Source organism: Battus philenor, unplaced genomic scaffold (genome assembly GCF_028537555.1).
Source record: "Battus philenor isolate CCGP_79_NKW_IND1 unplaced genomic scaffold, ilBatPhil1.0.hap1 SCAF_6, whole genome shotgun sequence".
Lineage (NCBI taxonomy): Eukaryota > Metazoa > Arthropoda > Insecta > Lepidoptera > Papilionidae > Battus > Battus philenor.
The window spans coordinates 16,759,263-16,786,528 of NW_027181726.1; the positions used below are offsets into that span (position 1 = coordinate 16,759,263).

The 27,266-nt window shown below is 39.5% G+C and overlaps 1 protein-coding gene across 1 annotated transcript; it reads left to right on the forward strand.

Annotated features, from left to right (window-relative positions):
* The first annotated feature begins 1,674 nt into the window (after window positions 1-1,674).
* Window positions 1,675-26,146, forward strand: LOC137930404 (mucin-19). Its single transcript, XM_068773646.1, has 11 exons — window positions 1,675-1,748; window positions 14,507-14,563; window positions 17,447-17,653; window positions 18,604-18,678; window positions 19,729-19,959; window positions 20,830-21,039; window positions 21,540-22,650; window positions 23,274-23,677; window positions 23,755-23,874; window positions 24,205-24,396; window positions 24,474-26,146. Exons 1-11 carry the CDS (start codon window positions 1,697-1,699, stop codon window positions 25,448-25,450), a joined length of 3,636 nt encoding a protein of 1,211 aa, XP_068629747.1. The 5' UTR covers window positions 1,675-1,696; the 3' UTR covers window positions 25,451-26,146.
* Window positions 26,147-27,266: the final 1,120 nt, after the last annotated feature.

A 27,266-nucleotide genomic window follows, 5' to 3' on the forward strand; every position in this document is an offset into this window, starting at 1 on the left:
GCCATGATTTCATTCCAGGACACTGTAACTCTGTTTAATTATTTTTATAAAATATATCAAAAGCCAAATGTTTTTTTTTCAGTGGAAAATCGGAAATGGCATGATCAATTCAGTCCATTTCATTTCCATTTAATTTTCGATAAGAAGCTCTGTAAGGTTTATATGAAATATTTCAAGGTAAATAGTGAAAATATCACACATCGTTTTGTCTTTCAATCCATATGGTAAATTAAAACACCTGTACTTGTCAATATTTATCTTCAATTAAAACCAAAAACAGGTTTATCAGGATTTAATAAATAAATGTAGTTCACCTTATACACTATATTTGGAATGTAATCCGATTGTTATTGTAAACTGGTGCCCTATGAATAAGAATTTTTTTTGCTAAAATATGTAGTTCATTATTTCGACATTAATTTAGCTGATAAAGAGATCACAATAAAACAGGTTTTATATTTTAATTTCTTGTATTGCCAGCATACAACTTTAGACAATAGGAAATAAGATATACGATCCGATGAAGCTCTTCGTGGTTGTTGTAACAGATAAGAGCGCCTGTGATGAGCAGGTGGAGAAGGAAGTTGTATGCAGGCAGACCTGTAGATGACGCGTCAGTCGTAAACCCTGCAGCAGGGCAGGCGAGGTTTGTTCTGCTGCAGGTCGCTAATGTTAAGGCCTATTTTCAAGAAGGGTTGTACCGCTCCGTACTAAATGTAAACACGCAATTAATATTAGCTGTTGCCAGTGGAGCTTGCGGAAAATACCTCTCGGGGAAATCCTTTCACAATCGTCGAGACTCGAAGTGTCCCGGGGTAATTCCGGTCAAGTTAAATAAGTTTAGGAGGTTTAAGGGTTAGGAGGTTTCTGGGATAGATTTTACGATAAAGCTCTTCGGAGAGGATGATGGTAAAAGGCATCTGAACATCTTTCCCGCTTACATGACAAAGCTGTTTTATTGAGAGGAAAAGTTTGTCTTTGCGTTTTGTCTTTGATGAAATCTAAGTAATTACAAAAAATAACAAAGAAATTTGTACGTGAACTGCGGCGCAGACAACCGATACTTTAGCGCGTACATTATAAAGTATTAAATTAAACAATTAAAACATAAAAATATTTAAAACCTCAGTTCTCGGTCAGACGCGCGATGACATTAGCTAAGCGATCTGGCCGGGGTCAACGACATCCGAAGCACTTGAATAGACTTCTCTTGGTCTGATCCTTATCTCATCTGCGCAGAAGATAAACCGTTTCTTCCGAGAACGCAGCAGCCCGGCGCGGCAAAAAGTTAATACGGGCCGGCGGGCGCGACGGAAGCGAATATTTATTTATTTATCGCTAAGAGCTGTTCCTTTAAAACATATTTTTTCTTGCCGCTTCGGCCACCTTCGGTCATGTAGATTACGTGTCTTACAATAAAAAATTGTTGAGACCGTCACGTGCGATGCGAAGGTTTTTTAATAAAAATGTGCAGCGGCATGTGAGGCATCGAAAAGGATTTCAATACGTGATGGAGTAAAACGAGATTGCAATTACAGTAATTACAGGCGACGGGAGGATTGCGAAAATGACGGGAATCGTGCGCGCGCGCCGAGCGGCTCGACGGGCATGCGCGGCGGAGCGGCAGCGCGCCGGCAGCCGTAGGCGCAGGCGGCAGCCAGTCGAGCGCGCAACGCGGTCGGCGACGTACGTTGCCATGTTGGCTCCGGTTCTGCCACTCGCCCTGCTGCTGGCGTGCGCCTGCGCAGGTCCTTTGTCCATGCAAATATACGGTCAACGACCCCAGTGATATATGTTAAGAGCGCGCCTCACGCCGCCAGTTTTTGAACCCATCGCCTTTTTCGTACGGCGAACGTCATCCCGATTATTTGGAAGCGCGGTAATCTTTTTGTTTTGGTCGCGGGTTGTTTATGTCGCCGCCGCATTAAAGTCCGTTTTTGCCGCGACGCAGGCTTTCCTGCCGCACGAGCTTTGACCGACCGGCCTGTCAATCGGCAATAATTTCGGTTCGTCCGCGACGTCAGGGAGTACTGTTACGTCGATTTGTTTAATTCTATGATTTACATTTTTCTTCTACACAAATGATATTGACGGTAAGTCATTTAACAATATTTTCTCAACCGATGATTACTTTTTATATAGCACTGAACATGTTTATTAAGAATCTAAAACCGTACCTACGTCACACCATCTGTACTACTAAAACTCTTGTGATGTACATCTGCTACAGCCGGTACTGCATTTAAAAGCTAACCTGTCGAACATTTGATTGAAGCTGCGGCGGTGTAGCGGCCGCGCTGCCTACAAAAAGGTTCAACGCGCGCTCGTGACTCGAGCCACACGTCAAGTTATTTTTGTTTCCGAAGCTATTAGCTCGCTTATGATATTCATTATTTAAAACATAAATATTTATACTGCCACTCTATACAAACACGGTGAGAATGCCTGCTTTTTAATTTCACTTAATGGATTCATTCACCGTAACACACAATAGTGTTTTTTTGTATTTATATTGATTTTCGCACATTATTTAAACGATAATATTAAAGATTTATCTAATATTTACTTGACTTTTGAACGTTTAAACTTATAGGCGATCTTATCACATTCAGTGATTTCTTCGGTTGTACCGTTGGATAGATTGAATAAGCTTTATAAAAGAATGTCGACTGATACAAAAAAAATAATGATGTAAATTATAAAGAACGAAGATACTGAAGTAGAATTTACTGATAAGATATGTTTTATTTTATGACAAAATACTTTCATGAAAAACAATCCAAAATCATCATAGAAAAGTCGCCAGTTTATCGTTGTTCTTTCGACTGCATTTTGGAGAGCGAGAGTCGGAGTTTCATCAATTGATTCTCCTATCCACTTTCTTACATCGGACAGCTGAAATACCTTTCAACGCGTGCTAATTGTTTTGGTTATAACTTTTAATGCAAACAGCCGAGATATTAAACAATCCACCGGCGACATTTTCTCCAACTAACTATACCTAGGATCTCATCGAGTCACAAGTAAATAGATTTCCACTCAGCGTGTCGCATCACATAACATCAGACAATACAAGTCAGAGCTATACCAGTAGACGAAAAACACATAAGTAACATTCGCATGTTTCCGAACGCACGCCACAAGAATGTCAAAAAGGACTTGGCGCGTCATGGCGATTCAATAAAACTATAAAGTTTCATTATTACCGTGATATATTTCCAACATAGCAGTGTCTTATTTATCACTAATAATAAGATACGAAAGCATGACTATATATACAAGACAATAAGGAGGGCTATGAAAGCTTTTAAGAGATCCAAAGAGATTTGACTCTTCTTGTCGACCCAACTTGTTTACGCAGACATGTAACTATTTTTTAACAAAGAATTATTGTGCAATATGTGCAGTAAGTGACTAATAAACAACAATAACACCGATCCTTTGAATTACCTTGTACACAATACGAATTTGTACAAGGTGAACACAAATATTGATAACAAAATATATGGATACACTTCACCCACACCCTTTATCTTTTTGTCCTTTATAAGCGAATCTTTCGCCTGATGTTAAGCAATGACGAGGTCTACGATAGTACATGCTTGCCTAGAAGAAACCTATTCACTCTTGTCTTGAAGATTAAGTTATAATTGCCTGGAAACAAAGACGCCGGTAGCTTGTTCCACTCCTTGGCTGTTCGCACTATAAAAGCAATATCATAATGCTTTTATTTTTTTATGGTCCCCGCTATTAGGGACCTCTCGTTTCCCTATCTCGTGTGGTACAGGGACTTTATATTTCTAATAATTTATACATATAATTTTTTATTATTATCATTCTCCTCTTTCATGTATTATATTATCTGTCGTACTGTTTCTTTCGTTCTACAATTTTCCCAATCTTTCTCTTTCATTCCATAATAGCAATACATTCATCCTCAACCACTACATTCTAGGTTTCCTTACAATTTTATTTATATCACATTTTTTTGCAACATTACATTTATAGTTCATATATTTAACACATATTTTCTTTATAATTATATATAGTATAATATATAATTATAAAGAAAAAATATATAATTATATATAGTATATACCTCCTATTCCATTCGTCGAGCGACTCATAATGCTCGTGGTTCATAATGCTTAGTCCGAGTGGAAGGGATATCTGTCGTGTACGGATGTTGTGAATCCTTACGTCTTGTTGTCTGATTGAAGAAATGAAATAGGATAATTATTAGGTGTATTTCGACATACACTCTCCAAAATTCAGTAGAGTACCGGGAGTCTGGAAACTTTTCTCCGATGCTTTAATCTTTGAAGCTCAGCGCTCACCGAAGCATTGTTACTGATCAGACTTTTGTCTGCGCATTGAAAATGTTAAATTTAGTTGGTGCTTAAAGAGCATAATTTCCTTTTTTTTTTCTTATTCGAATTATTTCACTATTTTAATAGAGAAGAAGAGAACTTTATTTCTATTTTTTCAACACGCGAAAAGATTTGTAAGTTAAATTGGCAGTTGACAATTCCAATAGCGATTACAATAATCGCTGGGATTTTATGGTTCATATATACGACGATATAGGGGAAGCCTCAGTGTAGCAGTAGAAGTTTGAGCTGAAATAATGATTATTGCATCCTGTTGCACTTTTAGTGCTGGGACCCAATTCTAGCTCTGTCTGTAGTCGTTCTAGTACTCGAAACTGGGTCGGCAATGCGACGACAATCGTTGTCAGCCGCCGTAACAAATGAGCGTTTGACTAATTGCGCGGCGTCGCTATTCAGGCCCTACGGTTGTCACGATTATCATTTAGACGTGCTCGTTTCCAGCTGATACTTGAAGAGCAATCGGAAACCAATACTAAATGTGGTTCGTGTAAGAATCCACTCCGCGGTCCGCTGTTGAGGCTCTCTGGCTATGCATGTCGCTCAGTTGGAGTGAAGATGTCTCAGTTATGAGCGTTTAGCGCAACCTTTCTACGCCTAACTACATACGGTGATACTCACCCGATACATTTAAATACCGACCCGCCCTGAGACCGAGGTACCTGCTCAAGTGTCCGGACGATGTGACGACAACACAAGCCACATCCACCGCACGCTGCAGATGCAACCGCCTCTGGGGTAACAGTGTAAGCCACTTCGAATGGAAAAGTTCAACCAAAATTTCTCTCAAACAGAATTCGGCGCAGCGATGCTATATGTCTGACGATTTTACAGTGTATTCTACAGGAACACAGTAGTTGTAGTACACAGTAGTTGCATAGGTACGCCTGTGGTCAGTCTTTATGTAAACACTTAAAGATATACGTCGTCGCATGTCAGCTCTATCACTTCAGCAATCTTTTATTGATTGTACTTTACAAACATAGCTGTAATAGTAAACATTCATTTATAATATCGTCTTCTTTCAATAATTTGTAGTGATTACTTACGCCAGAAGAGCCTTAATAGAAGCTGGAATCAAATTTCGCTCTCTTTTGATTGTTCAACTTAAAAATATCTCCCGATTTGCAAAGGCTCCACAGGGAAATCATTTTAGTGTTTTTATGATTACTTTCATAAACATCCAATACAGTAGTGTTATTAATTTAAATTTGTGCGCACTGTAGCATGATTTTTCATTAGTTTCTGTTTGGTACGTTCATAAAATTTATGAATCGATAATTATTAGAGTTTACTGTAAAAGCCTCCACAAAAGCCTTAAGAAATTACTAAGTTTATGGAGCCTAAAGAAATTACTAACTAATTTTTGTTCGTTAATTTTGCTATCCATTTTATGTCGCTGTTTTTTTTTTAATATATACACCTATCCCCCGATTAACACGGGAGATACGTTCCTGAGAAAAACGTGTAAATCGAAAATCAAAAATTTTCAAGTCAAAACCGTGTAAATCGAAAAACTCGCAGAAATCGCATAATTTTGCTATTTAACAGTTGTAATTTTTTTTAATAATTTTACGGAAAAACTGTTTTTTTTTTTTAAATTTAATTGCAATATACATTAAACAGAAGAAAAAATAGTAAATTACTCTCATTCCTTTTTTCGGAATCGAAGGTTCGAATTCACTTTCATCACTCGAAGTTATTATATTTGCGCCGATTCGATGTTTAAAGCAGAAATATTTACATTATGAGAGATGGTAATAAAATCGGTTATTAAAACAAAAAAAATAACTTTTTTGGAAAACCGTGTAAAAGCGAAAACGTGTAAAACGAGTACCGTGTAAATCGGGGGATAGGTGTATTACGAGTGTTTTTATAAATGTTTATGTATTTTATGAAACTTTTTCCAAGAAAGGTTTTATATCTAATATAACAGTTTGCACGAGCAGCCCTCTCCTCAAATCGTAACACTATTGTCGTGGAGCGGTTCCACGACATCCGGGTGCCGGAAGCGGGCGCATCCGCCGGCACCCGCGCGCCCCGTGAGAATGCCATTGTCCCGGGGTACAGTTAGAGAACGCCACCCCGCGCTCTGCGTAGCGCGTACAATGGCCTATTCCGCGACTTTCACACCAATAGTTTCGACTTCGTTTTAATAATTATTTATATTACTCTAACACACATTAGCAATGGTTTCTCATTGTACTCTATAGCAAGGTCTATTTATATTAGAGAATATAACACATAACAAATAATCATTTAAATTCAGAGAATTTACACGGGGCTGCCCACAAAAGTGTTACTGATTTTATGAAGCCTGGAGAAAGGTGTAACAAGCTTATTTTTTTTCTTATATATATATATATATATATATATATAGACTATGTATTTCCATAATTTTTTCTTCGCTAAACATTTCTCAAAGAATCTCTAGCTTTCGTAGTACAGATTATTGAAACTAACATTAAAAACCTTTTACTCCTGTATATCTGCATCAAATGGTATGGCAGTACAGATGCTCTACTGTAACTTGTAACATACGGCATTTCTGGCTGGCGTGTTAAATCATAGAGCATATAGCCCATGTAATAATGTGCTAAGCCGTATCAATTTTCCAGTGGCCAGTCAGTATAGCAGCTATTATAATTTTCCTCATTTCAGGAACAAATTTGTGTGTCTATTTCATTTTTTTTTACATTAAAACGTTCAATGTTCAGTGCGACAACAAGGACAAGGACTGAGATTTGGCTTCACTTTTTTGCATTAATTATATTGAATTGTCTGTGCTCGGATATAAGTTTCCAAATGATAGACCTCAGCGTTCTCTGCGTTAAATAATATCAGACCGAGATCGCCAACCCGGCTGGCAAGAATGACGAGTAAGGTGTATATCTTTTGGAGAGCGCCATGGCTTTCAGTGGGCGTCTGTGGCCTGAAACAGCGATGACCACGACTCGATATTGCCAAATCACGATCAAAACTTCATGGGCACCTGTACATTACATACTAAACGACGCTTCGTCTGTCCCGCACGTCTCATCAATTTTCTCGGTTTCTTCGTCTCAATTGCCTGCTCACCTATTTCCCAGCACGTGAATTTGTCTTATGAATAACCAGCGTACGGTTTGGGAAATTGCTGCGAATATTTGGACCGGCTAATTAACTTCCATTGTTTGTACGAGAACATACAGTTGAATTGAAACGAGAGCATGCACTCGAAATCATTTTAATAGCGACCTTTCTTGTTCTTTCATTGTCCATAAAGCTAGGACACTTTCGCTTTGTCTTTCGCGTTGTTCGTTAACTTCGGCACAGGGCTGGGAAGGCCGGGTGAATGTTAAAAACACTGTGTAGTAGTCATTAAGAAGATAAAGAAAAAAGAAGTATGCTATTGATCTATGGTCATATGTGGTCTGAATTACGATAAGGCTTTGGCTTGTATATTGTAGTAGTATCAAAGACGCCTTGTGCCTCAACTTAAGGTCCCCTTAGCTGAGGAATTAATTACGTTGGGGTCTCCTGCTGGCTCTTACAAGAACGTGCCACATCTGGCTTAAGATCCAGCTTAAATCTGTCGTTACAAAAACCTACGTCACTCAAGATTATAATATTTATAAGGAGCTGTGTAATAACACATTTCAATAATTAGATTTAATAAAATATAATTATTAAAATTAGAAACTTTAATTAAACAAAAAGTCTAAACAAAGGAAAATTACATCCCGACCCGGAGTTCGTCGTTATAAAAACACGTCACTGAGTTATGGGCCAGCGGCTTGCGGAGTTGACCTTCGCAGTTTTTTTTTTACTTTTCGGTTTTTATAGCAAGGATTTTGTACTTGATGTATTCTTCCCTTTTGTTGGCCGTGTGAACGAATTTTGAACAATTGGTTATTATTAAAGCGACAACAGCTCAGTTATTAATGTGACGAATTGCGTGCGTTACACCAGGGGTGGGGGGGGCCTATCTGCAGTAGCATAAAGTTCGATTCTCTGCTGTGCTTAAACTTCCAGTGAAACTCGTAGGAAGCATTGTTGTTTGTTGTTGCGTAATAGAAAATGTTAATTGTATTACAGATAATTCTCTTTATTTATTTATTTAATGCCTGAATTAAAACCGACAATTTTTAAAAGATTAGATTTTTATTTCGTACAATGAAACACTAGTAACAAAATGTAACAGGTAATATTTTCATAAGTATTTCGGCGGATTATTGAAAATATAAATAATAGACGAATTGCTCGGCGTTTCTAGAGCATTATGTGAACATTTAATATATCGATAATTATTCGTCTTAACAACTAGAAAACATAAGTTTTAGGTAGTAGTTCAGAAACTGTCCAACAGATGGCGTTGTGTGTCTCTTCACGACGTCAAGTTCATAGAACGGACTTGACCTTTCATATTTGTACAAAGCACTTATCTTTCAAAGCGCTTTCCATACCTTACTAAAGTAAGACAATGAAATAATTTATTGCGAGCGCCGGCGCAGTAAAGAATCGATTGGAATAGCTTCTATCCAGCGTAAAAAGGGGAACAAAGATTATCCATAGTCTGTGGTAATTTCGCGCGGCGTGGAGTGAGACGAGGCGGCGCGGCACGCGGTCTACGGTCTGCGGTCTGCGGTCTCGCGTCCGGACCACCCACGAGCTCGTCCACCCACACAGCCACAGTACACGGTCCGGGTATTTCCGTGCATAATTAAAGGCGCGGTCGCTCGCGGCGGCGGTGGGATCCGATGACCCACACCTGCCCCGCAGCGTGTCCTGAAATGGTATTTGATAATAACCACTGCCTGCAGTGAATATAAGTTGGAATAAAAATTATTGCTACGCAGAATTCCTGTTGCTTATAAATTTTACATAAAATTATTAATGAACTAAAGGTTTTTAATAAATTAAATTAAAATCTTTATGCATTTAAGAGATTTCTGTCTATGTCATGATGTCGATTCTAAGAAATATTAATATGACCAAGAAAAGATCAAATGAGAACGGATTTTATGAAATTCCACCGGCAAAGGGGTAGAAGGAGATTTGTAATTTAAATTTATTTTCTAGTATACATAACTATACAGGGGAACTACAATAAAACGCTAATAATACTAATACGATAATTGATTAAATAAAAATTAAATAAACACTAACACAGGTACAGTTGAGCGTAATTCGTAGAAGTAAAAAATATATACATTTACGCATTTGTACTAATGGTATCAGTGTTATCAGTAGATATGTTTATCCTCATTTACAAACACAGACCCGAGAGCCGGAAATAGGATTATTATCCACCTGGCGGCTGCGACCGGACTCGATATGTGACGGAACGAAATATAATAAAAATAGGAACAAGGAAAACATAGTCAACTAAAAAATATATAATAGTGTGCTGTTTTGAGAATAGATGGCACGCATACATTATGGAAATAAAAACAGTAATAAAATAAGTGAATTGTACCGTATAAAGATAGATTAAGTCAGTATATATGATGAAACAGTTATAAAATCGTATGGTTTTCCACAAAATAATGAAAAGCGGGCAAGAAGAAGAAAATAAATAATGTGAACTTAGAGCCGAATTGTCCAGGAAAATAGAAGATGGAAGAAATACAAATGTAAATTAAAAGCAAACAGAAAATTTTATTGTATACCTTACTTGTAAAAAGTCTACATCTACGTAAGGAAAGGACCAATATTTAGCCACTTCCGCACATGCAGTGGTAGTCGCGCAACGAAATGCACCGCCCGCCAGCCCGCTGACAAATGCGTATGCGGCAAACAATGCGAATCACACAACCGCCACCACCAAATTACTCAACACGTGTTTCACCCCTCCACGGGGCATCTTCAGGAGTTATGTTACACCGATTAGCGAAGACTCTGTGTTTGGCACTAATCGGTGTAACATAACTCCTGAAGATCCCCCCGACTACCACTGCATGTGCGGATGTGGCTTAATATTGGTCCTTTTCTTACTTAGGATGGACTTTCGCGAGGTAACGCCTGATTCTATTAAATGTCTACATCTACAACTTCACGGGAGAGGTATGAAAGCGTGAAAAAAATAGTAGAGTTATTGAACGAACGGTCGGAATACTGCTGGTGCCTATTCTCTATTTGCCTGTTATAAGTTTTAAATGATTACCATGAAAGATAAGTCGAGATGAAGTCAGTACACTTTGACTACACGTATGTAGCAATTTAAATTACTCAACGTATGACCCGAAGGATGTTGAAATGATAAACTTTAATAAATTAGGAGGATGTATTTCGTAAACAGATTGAGAGGGCAGGCAGGCATTTGGAGCAGATTTCCTGTGGATTGGACAGATTTTCTCTATCTGGAAATTCGTTTCGACATTTCATGAAGGTGTAGGAAGTTGCAAATACGTTCCATATTAGCAAGGAAGACTAATAGAAAACATAGACCCATACATGTCAATGTACCCGTAGGCGAGATATAGCTTTTTCAAAAGGTAGCCAAAACCCTAGCAGCTAGCACGAATCCTGGGTAAATTTTGATGGGATTCATATATTATTACTGTGCCTTTTAATGTACACTTGATCTCTATATTCAAAAGGAATTTTTTTAGTCGATATCAATTTAACGTATTTTTAAATTATCTTCTTTGGTCGTGAATAAATGCTGTTTGTTCTCTGGTATTTATAGCTTCGCTGAAGGAGACCGAGTGCAGGTGGCGTTTAACATATACCTGTTTTTTTAATGACCACCATTTTCGGCGCCCATTGTTACCCCTTTAGTGCAATAATTTTTTATTAACTTGTCCTTCACAAATTCTTTTCCTACTTCTTTTTTCATTACCTGCATTATATTTTATTCTTCTCGTTTCGTCAACAATCCTTTCACACGTCTCTCTTGCTTTGCCATATTCGTTGGTGTTACAGTTTGATTCAAAATTTTAAATTCCTATCGTTATTACTAAACATAGACCTTTTTGTTGTGCGAGGGCACCTTCAAAGGCCTCGGCGATGGATGTAAATTAGCCTATTTTATCTGATTTAGAAAGATAAACGGGTGCTATAGCTAACAAGCGGTTCTTTTTGATCTCCCACGTGATTTTGTAAAAGCAGTGTTATGATCATTTCTGTGTGTTTTACGTTAGTGCAATTGTACTGTATATCTCACGATGGCGTAATCATCGATCGTTCGACGGCGTAAGGAACAATCCATTAATTACTAGCTGTCCTCACAGACCATGCACTGACAGAAGTTACGGGCCTGTCGCACACCGGTAGATAAAATGAACCAATTTACTTATTTTAGATTCATTAAATAAATATGAAATAAGTAAATTTATTTTGTTATCGGTAAATACTGGCCGATGTCGCTGTAAAATGACAATATTAATATGCAAAGCATTAACAGTCAAATGCGCGAAGTTCATTGCAAACTGATACATATGCAGATATTACCTTGTTTTGAAAACGGAGCGGGGCATTAAAGATTAAGATAAAGAATTGCAGTAAATGCGCTGTACAGAGTAGGTAAGGAGCCAGCCGAAGTTTTTAATACATCGAAAAAGCTAGGAATTAGCCGAATGTTTATGTACCGTACCATCCAAAGGTACACTGAAACAATGTCTGTTGATGAACATTAAAGGTCCAGCCGACCGCAGTCTATTCAAACAAATCAGGCCGTTAATGCAGTCAAGGCCAGAATTCGTTGAAATCCTATAAGGAAGCAGAAAATCCTTTCCAGAGAAATGAGAATCCTACCGAGGTCATTTTCTAGGACCATCAAACAAGACTAAGGTCTAGGGACTTACCGGAGATACACAGGACATACCTTAAATCAGGCACTAAAACAAAAGAGAGTCGAAAGATCAAAACAGCTGTTACTTCGATACGCGGGCGAAAAACACAGAAAAATTATCTTTACCGATAATTTTTTTTACAATCGAGTAGCACTACAAGAAGCAAAATAATCAAATGTGAATGCACACAGTTCTAAAGAAACTTCCGAGGTAGTGGCCAAAGTTCAGCGAGGCCATCATTCAGCATACGTCATGGTTTGGTGGGGTGTCTCTTACCCAGGGGTTACAAAACTACATTATTGCAAAAAAGAAGTGAAAACTTCAGTCAAAGGGTATCAAGAGATCGTGTTAGAAGCGGTAGTTTAAATTCTCAACAACACCTCATTCAAAAACGAAGTGTGGACATTCCAACAGGATTCAGTCCCGGGTCATAAGGCGCACACTGCCCAAATTTGGCTTGAGCAAAACGTTCAGACTTGAGGCTGATGATTGGCTTTCGGCTAGTCCGAACTTAAAACCTTTGACCTATAAATTGTGGTCTGTGCTAGAGGACATGGCCTGCTCTAAGCGTCACCCAAATATTGAGTCGCTCAAGAAATCTTTGAAGGCAGCAGTGACAAAGTTTCCAATGGGATCCATCGACGCGAGGCCCGGCCGTTTAAAAGTGCGCGTTAAAGCTAAGCGTGGACTCTTTGAATAACTAGTTTAGTACGTTGACATATCTTTTTCACTCTACACAATCACACAATGAAATATTTTTTTAGAAATTAACGGATACTTTTATTTGTAACGGTGCTTATGGCCTGACTAAGTATAGTATAGACAGATATCATATTTTCGTTATCTTTTTATTTTTCTTAGAAAAAAATGCTGTTACTATTTATTAAGAAACTTATGAAAATATGAATGAGATCAGTCTTTCTCAAGTTACGGCGTGACCAAAAGAAAGAAAGATCCATTCATATATTACAAGAAAATATTGGACTCTTTGTTTGGCACTAATCGGTGTAACATAACTCCTGAAGATGCCCCGTGGAGGGGTGAAACACGTGTTGAGTAATTGAGTTGGTGGTGGCGGTTGTGTGATTCGCATTGTTTGCCGCATACGCATTTATCAGCGGGCTGGCGGGCGGTGCATTTTATTGCACGACTTCCGCTGCATGTGCGGAAGTGGCTAAATATTGGTCCTTTTCTTACATATATTACAAGGAAATGTTTAGATATTATATCGTTGTTATTATGTTTAGATATTATATATATGTTTAGATATTATATATGATCGCGTAAACAGTGCTCTGGTACTCACGTACACATTATTCATTATTCTCTTTCTCATAAAGGCTCTTGTGCATTGTACGGCGGCAGATCTGTCATTCCTAACGCCTTATTGTTAGAACAACAATCAATAAAGTACAATAATAGATTGGTCGTAGACATCAAAGCTACTGGATATGTCAATTGTTAGTCTGGATATATTTTCTTTAACAAATGTTTCATTTGCCGCTTCCAGGGTATGTACGAGGGCACAAGAGATAGAGAAGCGAATTATAACTCTCGGAATGTATTCATTAATAAAATTGCAGAGAAATTGTACGAACTTTTTTTCATGTCATAGTCAGAGGCAAAACACGCAGTTTTTGCGTAGGGATTGTTTCGCGTTGTTTTTTTTATTGCGGTCACCGAATACGTTTTTCGTCTTACCGCGTATTAACTCAAAATATTCACATTCATCTTCGTAATGATATTTGTACACCGGCGCGAACTGCCAAAAGGAGAAAATGTCAACAATTTATTTACATTTTTTATCATGTCTACGCTACTGATGCATCACTAAAAGCGTTTACTACAATTTCAACAAAACTATGGAAAGGGTTTTTGTATAAAATCTCTTCCTGGCAATTTCAAATAGTTCACAGTACTGTCTATTTACACAACTATATTCATTTCGTCCAAAACATCTTTACTTTCCAGCTAGCTAGAGGCTTTCATAGAATACATTTATTATGTCCTTATGAGAAATAATCAATAATTTTATAAAAAATGTATTTTGAAATCATTAATAAACACAACTCATTTTAATCGGATTTCAGTTCACGAGAAATAATAATAAAAAATAAATACGAAAGTCTTCATTTCAAAACAACTACTAATTAAAAATATCAAACGTTAAAAGATGTATATATAATACAAAAGAAATAATAATAATAATTAAGCTAAGCGTTATTTCGGTCAAAAACTGGCGGTTAGGTGAATTAAAAACTTTTTCAATTATTTTTTAAATAATTACGCTTGTAAATATTTATAAGCATCATGTAACGGTAATAGATCAATGTAATGTTTCAGGAGTCCAGAATACTGAATCAGAAAGTTTGCCGACGCGGAGGGCTGCCAGTCGATCAGGTGAGTCACACTTTGCTTATCACTTCTACTGATCATCAAGTGAACGTGAAGCTGTAAGTGCATTCGTTGCTCCAATCAACACATTCAGGTCCAGCGCGTTGACTAATTAAAAGTTGTTGCACACTGTGTGTTATTTTTATTAGCTAATAATTTACTATTAGCCAGTGATAACTTATTTTCAAGTAACACACTTCAATAATCGAAAATGTTTAGTTCATCACCAAAACACTGTCTACCAGTTTTCATTACAACTTACAAATACACTTATCCCCCGATTTACACGGCACTTGTTTTACACGTTTTCGCTTTTACACGGTTATCCAAATAAGTTTTTTTTTATGGCACTCTACTAAATGCTACTGTGATTGAACATACTGTGTACACATTTCACGGAGAATCCCGAGCTTATTTGCTGACTTGGCTCAATATGAAGAAGAAAGAAAGTATCTTACAAAAAATTCGAAGCAATTGTTTATAATCGATTTTATTACCACTTCTCCTAATGTAAATATTTCTGCCTCAAACATCGAATCGGCACAAATAACTTCGAGTGATGAAAGTGAATTCGAACCTTCGATTCCGAAAAAAGAATGAGAGTAATTTCTGACAGTGATAAAGGATAATAAAACACCTTTAGTTTTATTTTTTGTTCTTCTGTTCTGTGTACACCTTAAAATATTGAAAAAAAAAATCACAATGGTTAAATAGCAAAATTATGCATTTTCTGCAAGCTTTTCGATTTACACGGTTTTGACTTGAAATTTTTTAATTTTCGATTTACACGTTTCTCTCAAGAACGTATCTACCGCGTAAATCGGAGGATAGGTGTACTTGACTCTGAGTTATGATGTTAATAAAGCTTGGAAGGTTAATAGCGCAACGACTCGACCGACTTTTGTACTTAAAAAAGTGCAACAATTTAAGACAGTGGCGTACCTAGGGGGGGGGGGCGGTGGGTGCGGTCCGCACCGGGCGGCACTTACCTAGGGGCGGCATTTTTTATATTTACTTATAGTTGTAAAAAGCAACTTATTCATTTCATATTTATTTTCTTTGTTGAATAATAAATGATTATTATGATTATTAGAAGAAGAAAATAGTAAAACGAGATCAGATGCTGGAATGTTACTCAATTCTATGCAATCTTTTTCTTTTCTATGTTACCTTAATTTATGGGAACCCGTCCTTTTGGAAATTAAGGACGCTCAAAAATACCTGCAAGTAAAAGGGTTAAATGTCCACCAATGCCATATAAAACTAAATGCTTTGCAAACACATTTCATAGAATAAAGAGATACGCTGGTACAAAACGCTGTGATAGCAGCCAAAATAATTTGTGAAGAGTTGTAGATATCGACTGAGCGTCGAGTTAGAAGGAGAAAAAATATGAGTGGGGAAATTCGCGAGACGTGGGGCTATCCTTAGAAGAAGAAGTACGAAGAGAAAAGTTTTCATCTATGAACAGAACTTTAAAGGATAAAAATAAAAGAACGCTTCGATCAGTTGCATGTAAAACCGTGTAACCTACTAAATGAAGAATTTGAATGTCAAATAAATGACTTGATTTACATTGATAAAGAACAGTTCCATATTGAAAGAAAAAGGATCCAGGTTTTAATGGCCGTACCTTCACTAAAAAAAAAGGCAAAATATTAGAAAAACGGGGAGAAAGGCCCTCTTGATCTGCTAAAATTTATTCAGCAGTATAGGTTGGAAAATTCTGTTCCCAACATTGTAATTTTGTTAAGAATTTTTTTAACAAATTAAATCAGTGTCGCTAGTTGCGAAAGAAGCTTCTCAAAATTGAAGTTGATAAAAAATTATCTTTGTTTTACAATGAGTCAATTAAGACTAAAAAATCTTGCAATATTGTCAATAGAACAAGAAATTACAAATAATATAAATTTTGAGAGCATTATACACGATTTTTCTATTATGAAAGCTAGAAGAGTAGATATTATATAAATATATTTACGAGTGCATACAAATATGTCTAAAAAATTTACTCTGTGTATTAATTAATATTGATTAAATAACTTAATCATTTATTTATGTGTTAATTATTTATTTGTTTATTAATTTATAAAAACCACTATTTGATTGACTTATAATAGAAAGGGCGGCAAACTGGAGATCGCCCCGGGCGGCAAAAGTTCTAGGTACGCCACTGATTTAAGATCAGAAATTAGTTTTAAGGCACCGTCTGTTGTACACCCGCTGCAACAATGTTTTCATAACAAATCAAATTATCGCATTATTTCATAAAGTGTCGCTGTTATTTAACCGACCTGATCGCACAATTGAAGACTAAAAGATCTTTGACAGAATTATTTTTCGAATCGGTTGTTGTGTTAAAACATAGTACGTGACGAGTAAACCGAGGAGTGCTTGTAAGTTAACCAAAATTTCGTTGAAAATTTCGTTAAAAGGTCTCCGAGTGCTCGTATTACACGTCTATTTGAGTTTTTTTATAATAATTGTCAACGCTCCATCTTTTTAATTAATAATAACGTGAATATTTTTTTAACAAATTATCGGATTTTAAAAACAAATTTCATTGCTTTTCTTATTGTTAATTACTTCGGTTCCTTTTCGATTTACTGTCCAAGTTGTTTTGCGTGTTTTTTTTTCTTAATGACCCCTGCTATTGGGGGCCTCTCGTACCCCTATCTTGTGGTGGGACAGGGTCTTTTTTGGGCATTTTTTTTTCACTTAGTTTTTTTTTTATTTCCGTTCTCTGCTTCCATTCTTTACATGATCTTTCATTCCATTCTTTTATACCTCATTTCTTCTTTCTTACCCTTTTGCTCTGTTCGTCTATCATTCTTCCCTTTTTGTTTTGCGTGTTACACTGTACTATACGATGGGCGGTTGTTTCGGCAGCGGGCGCCCCGGGCGGCTGCCAGTTCGAGGGGCAGCTGGTGGCTGAGGGCGCGGTGGTGAGTGCGCGCGGCTCGTGCCTGCGCTGCCACTGCGGGCGCGGCGCGGTGTCGTGCCGGCGCCGCGCGTGCGCCCCGCTGCCGCCGCCGCCGCCGCGCTGCCGCGTGCTGCACCGCCAGGACGCCTGCTGCCCCGAGCTGCAGTGCCAAGGTGTGCTCAGTCGAACGGTCTGCGTAGGCCTCATATTATGTACACATCGAACATTAAGTGTACACGTAAATTATAAAGTCCCACAAAAGATTTCTGTCCTTCTTTTTCTTAGTTTTTAATCTAAAAATATATTATAAAATATATCTTATATAATAATCAAGTGTTTAAAGTTGAAATGCGTAGATTAATATTATAATGTAAACATTATACATTGTTAAACAAAATAAGAGTCTTTTTGTTTTTCCGTGTTTGTCGTTTGTTGAGTCATTTGTTTTTCCGAGCCGGCGGCAGCTTACTCACAGACTGACTACACTGACCTTTTTATATTGTTATAAATAATCGTCAGTTGAAAAGTGCGTGTGAATGCCAATTGGAGATATATTGAATTATCATGCCATGTATGTCTCCATTGTATATGTATACCCCGGTCACAGTAGACCATCTAACAGACAATGTTTGTTATTTTTAAACGGTTTTATTTAGTTCGATCCGTACGGAATTTGTTTATTTATTTAGGTCAAAATTAGAAATTGAAATTTAAGCACCTTCCCGTTGTCAGATTGATCTGAAATTTGGTACACACATTTAATTTAGATGACAATACAATATAATAAAATCAATAACATTATAAATCTAAGATAGCCGCCGATACAAAATGGCGGATTACATATTTTTCCTTAACCCCCTCAATATGGGTATCAAATGAAAGGGCTACACTAGTAAAACACGATGATTATGTCAAAATTAAAATGGACGCCGTTCCAATATGGCGGACTAGGTACATATTTTTCCACAACTACCACAATATGGGTATCAAAAAACCGTTTATCTTAAAAGTTTTTTAAACGTATTAATTTTATCTTATCATTAGTTCTTTTCTAAATTAACAAATGAATTATACCATTCCAATCTTTAGATTTGCTCGTTTTGACTTTAACCGTTATTTCCAGGTGGTACGGAAGACTTGGACCGCGGAGGCTTCATCAGTGACGACGTGTTTCCAGAGGTGACGTCCCCTGCGCACGGTATGCGATCACTAAACCTTAGTATACTAAGCAATAAAACACCGCTTACAGAGCTATAAAAAGTTTGAAAGCATAGAACAACTGGACCATCCTTATTTAAAAAAAGACTCCCCAGGCTTTGCCATTTGTACATTCCTTTAAAGCAGCTGAACGCAGTGTGCGCTTAGCCTGAAACTAAATGAATTTATCATCATCAGTCGATAATAAATTCATTAATCCCAAAGACGTGTTGTTTTACAATGTAATTTATTAGTGACCGAATTTTTTGCTTGAAAACACGTGCGGTGATGTCGTGTCGATCACTTGATGTTTGTCAGGGTAGCAGCAATTGAATAATTTCCATTAGTTTTGGATTGCATATGAATGTAATGAATAGATCTGTCGGACCATACTAACGCGGCGCTCTTCTGCAATTTCTCGTTCTTCGTCAGATAATTGACTCGCGACATTCCGTTGCCTAATTGCATTACGGCTCCGCTCGGAAAGATTAGATCTTCTAGGACGCGGCATTGTTATTAATAGTAACACTGAATATGCACTCGCACAAAACTATATAAAACAACCAAATATAATAACAGTGCCTGAACTATCGAGACATAGACAATAGCTTATCAAGAAAAATCATAGACAACCTATAAAAAGACATTTACACTTTTCGTTAACCTGTAGAATAAATCTTAGTATTTTCGGAAATTTAAAATTATATTATTAATAATTTACACAAATTAATGTCTAAAACAAACAAATATAACAGTACCAGTTGTTTCAGTATTTGACAGGATTGGACAACAAATATTTGACATGTAATGATTAAATGAGCATATTTTGAAATGATTAAGTATTCATTACACATATCGAGTTTTCATTGTTTTTAAGATGTATTCTGCTATTCGGGGCGGAGACAAATCCAACGAATCAATAACCATGAAAATTGGTTCAGCAGATCTCGAGTTATATAAGTGTTGAAACAAACTCGTCTATGTTTTACATATATAGATATGTTTGAAGTAGATGTAGTTGGAGAGGTATTTCTACGGTCTGTGCAAACAGTGTTTCCAGTGTGCGTGGAGGGCGGCACGGCGTACGCGGCTGGTTCGGCGATGGGCGGCGGCGCCGCGTGCGAGCAATGCTTCTGCCTGGGCGGCGCGCGGCGCTGCGTGCGGCCGCGCTGCCTACCGGCGCCGCGTGCCTGCCGCCCGCACCCCGCGCCCGGCCTGTGCTGCCCGCAGCGCTATTACTGCGACCACGGCGACGCGGACATGGACGAGCTCCACCAGCACGGTAACAGGACGATATTTTTTATTTATTTATTTATTTCAGGCTAGTAAGCTCTATTGAACGAAGGTTCCTTTTGAAAGGTACGATTTTTGGAAAATAAACTTGTTCTCTCTAAAGTCACGCTCAAGTCAGTCGTGACCTATGGCTTCCAATAATGGCTTTAGACGAGGAAGAACATCGCTCCATATTCCTAACGTTAACTATGTGTAAGGTACTCAACACTGCGAATCTTAAATACAAACCGAAATTAAATTTGCAATTAATATATTTGGTTATTAAAAAGAACAAAACAAAAACAAGATACGGACGCAAGTCGTACATCAGTAACTGAGTCTGTGATCAAAACGAAACGAATTTATGTGATCCTGGGAATGGAAGAGATAGATGTAAGAGGAAGTCTGAATAAAATGTAAAGAATAGTGATAGACATTGTGAAGAACGAAAGATAATGAACAGAAGAAATTACGAGAGAAGGAAATGAAGTAAAAATCAAAAATGAAAAAATAATTTTCTTTTGTGAACAAAATCCCTATTCCACATGTAAGGGTAAGCGAGAGATTCTCAAAAACGTATACGTAAAGACGTTACGCGGCTTAGCTTCCCGCCCTGACCAAAACATTTGAATTCAATACTCTCATTATTGTACACGATAGAAAAGTTATGCGTAGTGTCATAATAGCTAGTACAATGGGCGGTCTAATTACACGAGGCAATTTCTTCCAGACATGGTATGGAGACAGTGGAGGGATTAATAACTGGTAGTAAACGTGCACATACATACATACATACATACATATAAAACATATATACTTACATTTATTTATATAATAATAAATACATCAATAAGTAAATACCTATTATTTACAATTCCAGATTGCAATGTGGAAGGAAAGTGGGTGAAAGAGGGGGAGCGCGTGCCTGCCCCCGAGGAGGGCGACAGCTGCACGCAGTGCTTCTGCCTGCGCGGCGCCGTGCGCTGTCAGTCGCCGGCGTGCGCGCCGCCGCTGATGGGCTGCAAGCCGCTACTGGAGCCCGGCCAGTGCTGCCCCCACCAGTACCAGTGCATCCACCAGCAGCGACGCGGTACTTTAATATAATAATAACAAATTTCAAAATAAGTTTTAGAGAAATTCCAAGAGTAATATCCTTACAAAACAAGTAAACCTTTTATTGGCAAGTGTACCGCACTGCAATACACTCCCGTGTAACATCTCTGAATGATAGTGTAACAAATTTGAGAAATTTATTATCAAACACTATAAAGAAATCCTATAGCAGTGTGAAGGATTTCTAAGTGATAATAAAGTTCAGTAATTAATGTTCTACTTCTCTATTAAGAATACTGTCAAAGTGAACACAAAAAAAAACCGCCTGAGTCTGTTGTGGATTCTTAGATCAAGGTACTTTTGAGATCTTGGTAGTTTTAAGTTGCAGCTGCCGTTACAGAGTGAGTTCAATCCAATTCCAGTTCCATCCACTTATTAAGAAGCAAAAGTAAAAGTCTTAATTTTCTTTACTTTTTCCGTTAAAGACACGTTACACACACGAATGCACTCAAATTTTAAATACACTTTTCGTTACAGGACTACCCGGGTTCCATCTGCAGCCAATACTTGACAACGCCCTCATATCGACACGTTACCATGACAGATCGTACCGTAACGCAGAGGCAAGAGAAATAACCGCCGCCACAGCCGCTACCGCCGCCACGGCTGCCACTGCCGCCACCGCCGCCACGGCCGCCACCGCCGCCACGGCGGCCACGGCTGCCACCGCCGCCAATACCGCCACAAAAAACGCGTACAACGCCCGCATATCGACACGTTACCATGACAGATGGTACCGTAACGCACAGGCAAGAGAAATAACCGCCGCCACAGCCGCCACAGCCGCCACGGCTGCCACAGCCGCCACGGCTGCCACAGCCGCCACGGCTGCCACAGCCGCCACAGCCGCCACCGCCGCCACCGCCGCTACCGCCGCCACAGCCGCCACCGCCGCCACCGCCGCCACAGCCGCCACCGCCGCCACCGCCGCCACAGCTGCCACAGCCGCCACCGCCGCCACCGCCGCCACCGCCGCCACCGCCGCCACAGCCGCCACAGCTGCCACAGCCGCCACAGCCGCTACCGCTGCCACAGCCGCCACCGCCGCCACGGCCGCCACTGCCGCCACGGCGGCTACGGCTGCCACCGCCGCCACGGCCGCCAATACCGCCACAAAAAACGCGTATACAGAAAATAATGCGGCAGAGTCGCGAGAAAGCTCCGTGAAGATTATCATTAACGGAACAATAAACTGCACGGCGGAGCTCTCCTCCACCACCTTAACCGCGAACTCCATGGAGCTACCAGACTTGGCTAAGTACGCGATCGTTTCGGACATCCAGCCGCGCATACCCAACATCGCGCCGGCCTTCGAAGCGCACACCTACAACCCCAACGACATCATCACGGACAGGAACTACAGCGAGGACTTCGACGAGAACGAGTCCTACACCATCAACGTGACCAGCTCGTTGATCAGTTCCTTACGATCGAACGCGTCGGCTGCCGTCGCGCCGCAGCCGGCGGCGGCGGCGACGGTTGTGACCCACGCCACAACGGCAGCCCACGGCGACGCGCAGAAGAACAACCAGGACTACGAGTACAACGACACCAAGCCCACGCTGCCGCCGTCGCTGCCGAACTTAAAGTACGTGGCAGCCGGTAATTATTATACTTAACTGAGTCGGCAGTCTCCGAACCGCTAAACGTAACTGACCTGTGCCAGTCTAGTAACTAATTTCAGAGCGTTCACTTTATATGTTGATTCTATATTTCATTAACAAATAAAGATTACTTGTGAAAAATATTTTTTTATTTTATACACAGCGTAAGTAATGATAATGTGGTCATATTTTATTTATTGTAACGCTTTATGGTATAACAACTTTTTTTAATTTTTTCTCACCTAACAGTGACTTTTTTTAGTTTAATTGTTGTCAGAAGCTTGGCAGCTGTAGGACAGCTTTTTTATTTTGCATAAACGTCCAAAAATTGAAATGATGATGAATGATTATGAGAAAAATTTTGGATTTCCATTAATTTTCTCATAATTTTTCCAAATATTCGCTCTGAGGAAGCCTTCCTCGGACCCTTACGAAAATATGAAGGAAAAATAATGCCAAATTGACGAAATGTGTGTCTCCAGTTTTGTGTAGAGAAAATAAGTATAAGAAGTGGTCTTTAACAACTAAAAGCATACGTTTCCAGTCAACTTTTGGTGGTAATGTAGACCTGAATGCGTTGGTAATAGAGAAAAAATTTAACTTCTAGGATCATCCCTTTCGTGGCCGCGGACGCCGTCGTCGACGACGAGGTGACCTCGAAGGAGAATGCGTACCCCGCGATGGAACGGCAGGACAAGTACCCTGTGTACTATCCCAGCTTCGAAGCGAAGGACGCCCCGTTCGCGACTAGGAGAGAAGATCTGTACAATCCAACACAAATCCCGATATTTTTATCAAAAAAAGTGGAATCGCCGCAATACCCGCCTTCCGGGCACGAGGTGGACCTTACAAATGAATACCCTGGTGCCGGAGACATCATCACGTCCCTGCACGAGTTCACTGTGACCTCGTCCATTGGCAACAAGGCCCCCGGAAAACAACAGACCTCGGACAAGTTTGAACTCGACGCTCCAGCTGTGAATCTTTTCTCACCACCCCTGGAGACAGAAGGTTATTAATTACAGCATATAAGTAATGCATGTCCGATGATAATTAGAAAAATTTACGAAATGGATTCATAATTGCAGGAGGTTTCATACCGAAGGACCCGGGAATTGTGGATGACTACTACGCGGCGTACCCCAGCACGCCGGCCGGCTCCGTCGTGCCGCATCTGACTACTTCCATGCAACTAGATACTACCAAAGGTAGCGCGATTGCTTTAATAACATTGCTAAAGGTTTGGAACATAGCGTCCACTCGATATGGAGAAACCTCTGCAGCGCCGTAGTTCATTGTAATTTCGATCACGGGTGTTATTATATTCACTTTAAGACAGTGACATTTCTTTCCAGCTTCATTCCTTCCTTTCTTTTTAACTTTCATCCTGAGTAAAGTAAAAGAATGAGCCCGTTATCTTGTTTGTCTGCCCATGCAACAATCTATCCAACCCAAAAAAATAACTACAGATTACCAACACACCCAGTATTAAATTGTAACTAAACAGGCGGATGTTTCCAAAGTTTATCTGTTTTTAGATTGTGTATCCGGAGACGGACACCGAGTCCTTGAAGGGGAGTCGATCAATATAGCTTGCTCCGCGTGCACTTGCGTTTGGGGAGACCTGCACTGCAGTCCGCGCACGTGCGCCACACCGCCGGCCTGCAGGCGGCAGCCCGCCGCCAGCGGCTCGCCGGATCCCTGCTGCGGGGACATCGTCTGTGACCACGGTACACAATGACTCTTCTCTAGGACCTTTTGCGAAATTTTTAAAAGAAATATATGATGAACTTATGATTACTTTCAGGTAACAAGACAACTCCATCCCCACTACTGCTATCGACCAGAAGCGCACAAGATTACTCAAGTAAAACTGTTAAGCCGTCAAGTATGAGCACGGAGTTAATTACGAGAGAGGCGTCATCCCAGAGCACTTCGACAAAGACTTACATAACGACTACGACAACCTCTAGGACAAAAACAACCAGCGACTACTCAACCGCTATCGGTGACCACATGCGAGAAGTGCAACCGATAAACATGAAGCTAGAACAGAGTTCCACCGAGGTGAGCCTCCCCGGCAGAGAGACTACGCCCGAGGAAGAAATGGAGACTTACAGTAATAGTTCGCAGGAGTACGACGACGAGGATGACGACGAAGGGTTTTCCTTTGGAAGCGTTTTGAAACTTTTGCTGAGCGAGGGGTACGACACGACCACCGCCGCACCGCACAAACACGCGCCGTTACCGGTAACGAAGTTACCAACTCCAGTGCCTAGCACCACACGAGCTCCGACAACCAAGAGACAACCACCGCAACCGCCCTCTATCATATCCCCGTCGACCTACCACCCACCGCACGAGACCCGCCGGCCCCAAAGTGCAATAAATCGCATCGACCACCTGCTTCTGGGCGAAGCGACGGCCATCAAACCGATGTCCCCCCGTCCGACGACAGCACCGTTTAAGCCCATGCCTACGAGAAAACCAGTGCCGATTGAACTGACTTCCACCCAGAAACCGTCAGCGGCCGCAGCTCCCGCTAAATCGGTTGAGGTGACTAAGAAAAGTGATCTCGGGCAGTACACATCAGTTCCGCAAGAAAACGTGCGGCCCGCACCCGGGGGCGCGTCCGCGCTGGCGCCGGGCCTGCTCAAGCTGGCCGGCTGCAACATCTACGGGCAGATGTACCGCGTGGGCCGGATCATCGCGGAGCTCTCCACGCCGTGCCAGGAGTGCCGCTGCACCGAGCTGGGCGTGCAGTGCCGCCAGCTGCGCTGCTGAACAAGACTGGTCGCAGTGCGGAGACATGGCCCGCGCGGCGTTGGACCGGCTGTCCACCTATATTTAATGGATTAGTTAAGGATAATGTACAAATAGATTTTAGTAATGTTTTCGATGTATCGTGGAAGCTTCGTAAATGCCTCAGATAATGTTAAAAACAAATATCCCAAACGTCACCAATAGCCGCTAGTCTTGATCTCATACGTAGTTGTACCGCAGACATTTTACGTGCTCCATAGTGCGTACCGTATTTAATATGGCACTCGAATTATATTCCCAAATATGTCATGGGTGGAAGGTTTTCAGAGTTCAGCACCAAATATTTGTTAACTGTCTTGCCAATCAAACATTTTATTATGTCCAGTCGCTTGCAGTAAACGAAGAAACAAATTGTCTGCTTTAATTAATAATTCGTTTCTTCATGTTTAGATAGTTGCAATAAAACGCTGAATATTTATTAAGATTTTATTTTGACATCTGTCAAAAAAATTGTTACACCGATATAGTTATGTATAATTGCTATAAATGGCGTTAAAATATATTTATCATTATTCACAACCCTGTACAAATATTTCACATCTAATCATAATTTACCTACTCAACAATTTTGATTACTTTTTACAAATGAATGTTTACTTTAAAAAATCTCAACAGACTCCGTTAGAACGATTCGTTCAAAAAGAGCCACCACCTTAATGTTACAACAGTACATCGAAATAAATAGATGTTATTGGAATCCTAATTAAATGAAATCAAGTGTTTATAGCAACATCTCTGTTTACAGGTAAGTATTACAAGTAAATTTCCATACCTGACAGCAACATATTAAAGTATATATTCATACTGAACCAGCGCATAACACGATTTTATGCAGAGAAAGAATATGCTATGAACCTATTTTTACAGATAATTACAATTTCAGTTACAATAAATAAAAGTACAGAAATGAATTTGTACATTTTCGCTTTACTTAATATGTACACGTGAAAGCTGTCGTAAGGAGATATATAAGGCAGCCGAAGAACACATGCGGTTAGTTACAAACTAAACATTCTTTGCCCGATATGTTTTTATACAATTACACGAATTTTTACCAAAATTACTAAAATCGACTAGATTTAAACCTCTTTGGCGTGTTCTTAATATATATTTTTACTAAAAACAACTATTCTTTATACGCCAGTGCACCGTTGCACACGACGCCGCCGACAAAAGTCTCTCTCATCGACCGAGGTCAGATATATTCAGATGTCCATTTTTGTTACAAGATTATTTGGCTAATACCTTTATAACTAAACGTTCCCAAAATCTAACAAAACAGTACTTTGTTAGTAAATAGACTCCGTCACAGATTATCTACTCATGATACAGGAGCAATTACGAGGGCCTCGCTGTCGCACTTGGGGGTTTTTATGAAGCCGCATCTTATTTGAGACATTCCTTTTAAAGCATTAATGTGATCAAATCAATCCGTAACCTGAGGTAAAGTCGGTGGCCCTACCTCACCGACACTGCAGACAATTGTGTTAATGAGTAATTTATACAAGAATTAAAAGCAATTATTTACGGAGCCTCATGCAAACAAGCAAGTGTAGTTTGTCGTCTTTGCACCGTAGCGATTTTTGATACAAAATTACTTTTTGTAACTAGCCAATATATAAACATTAAATAAACATACGTCCGAATATTCAACCCCGTTCATCAAATATTACCAACAGCTAGCGGAATATCGCTGCGACTAGTATTATAAAACAAACTAATAAACATTAAGTTTTAAAAATTAACTTAACAATTAACAATAAGTAATGCTTAGCTA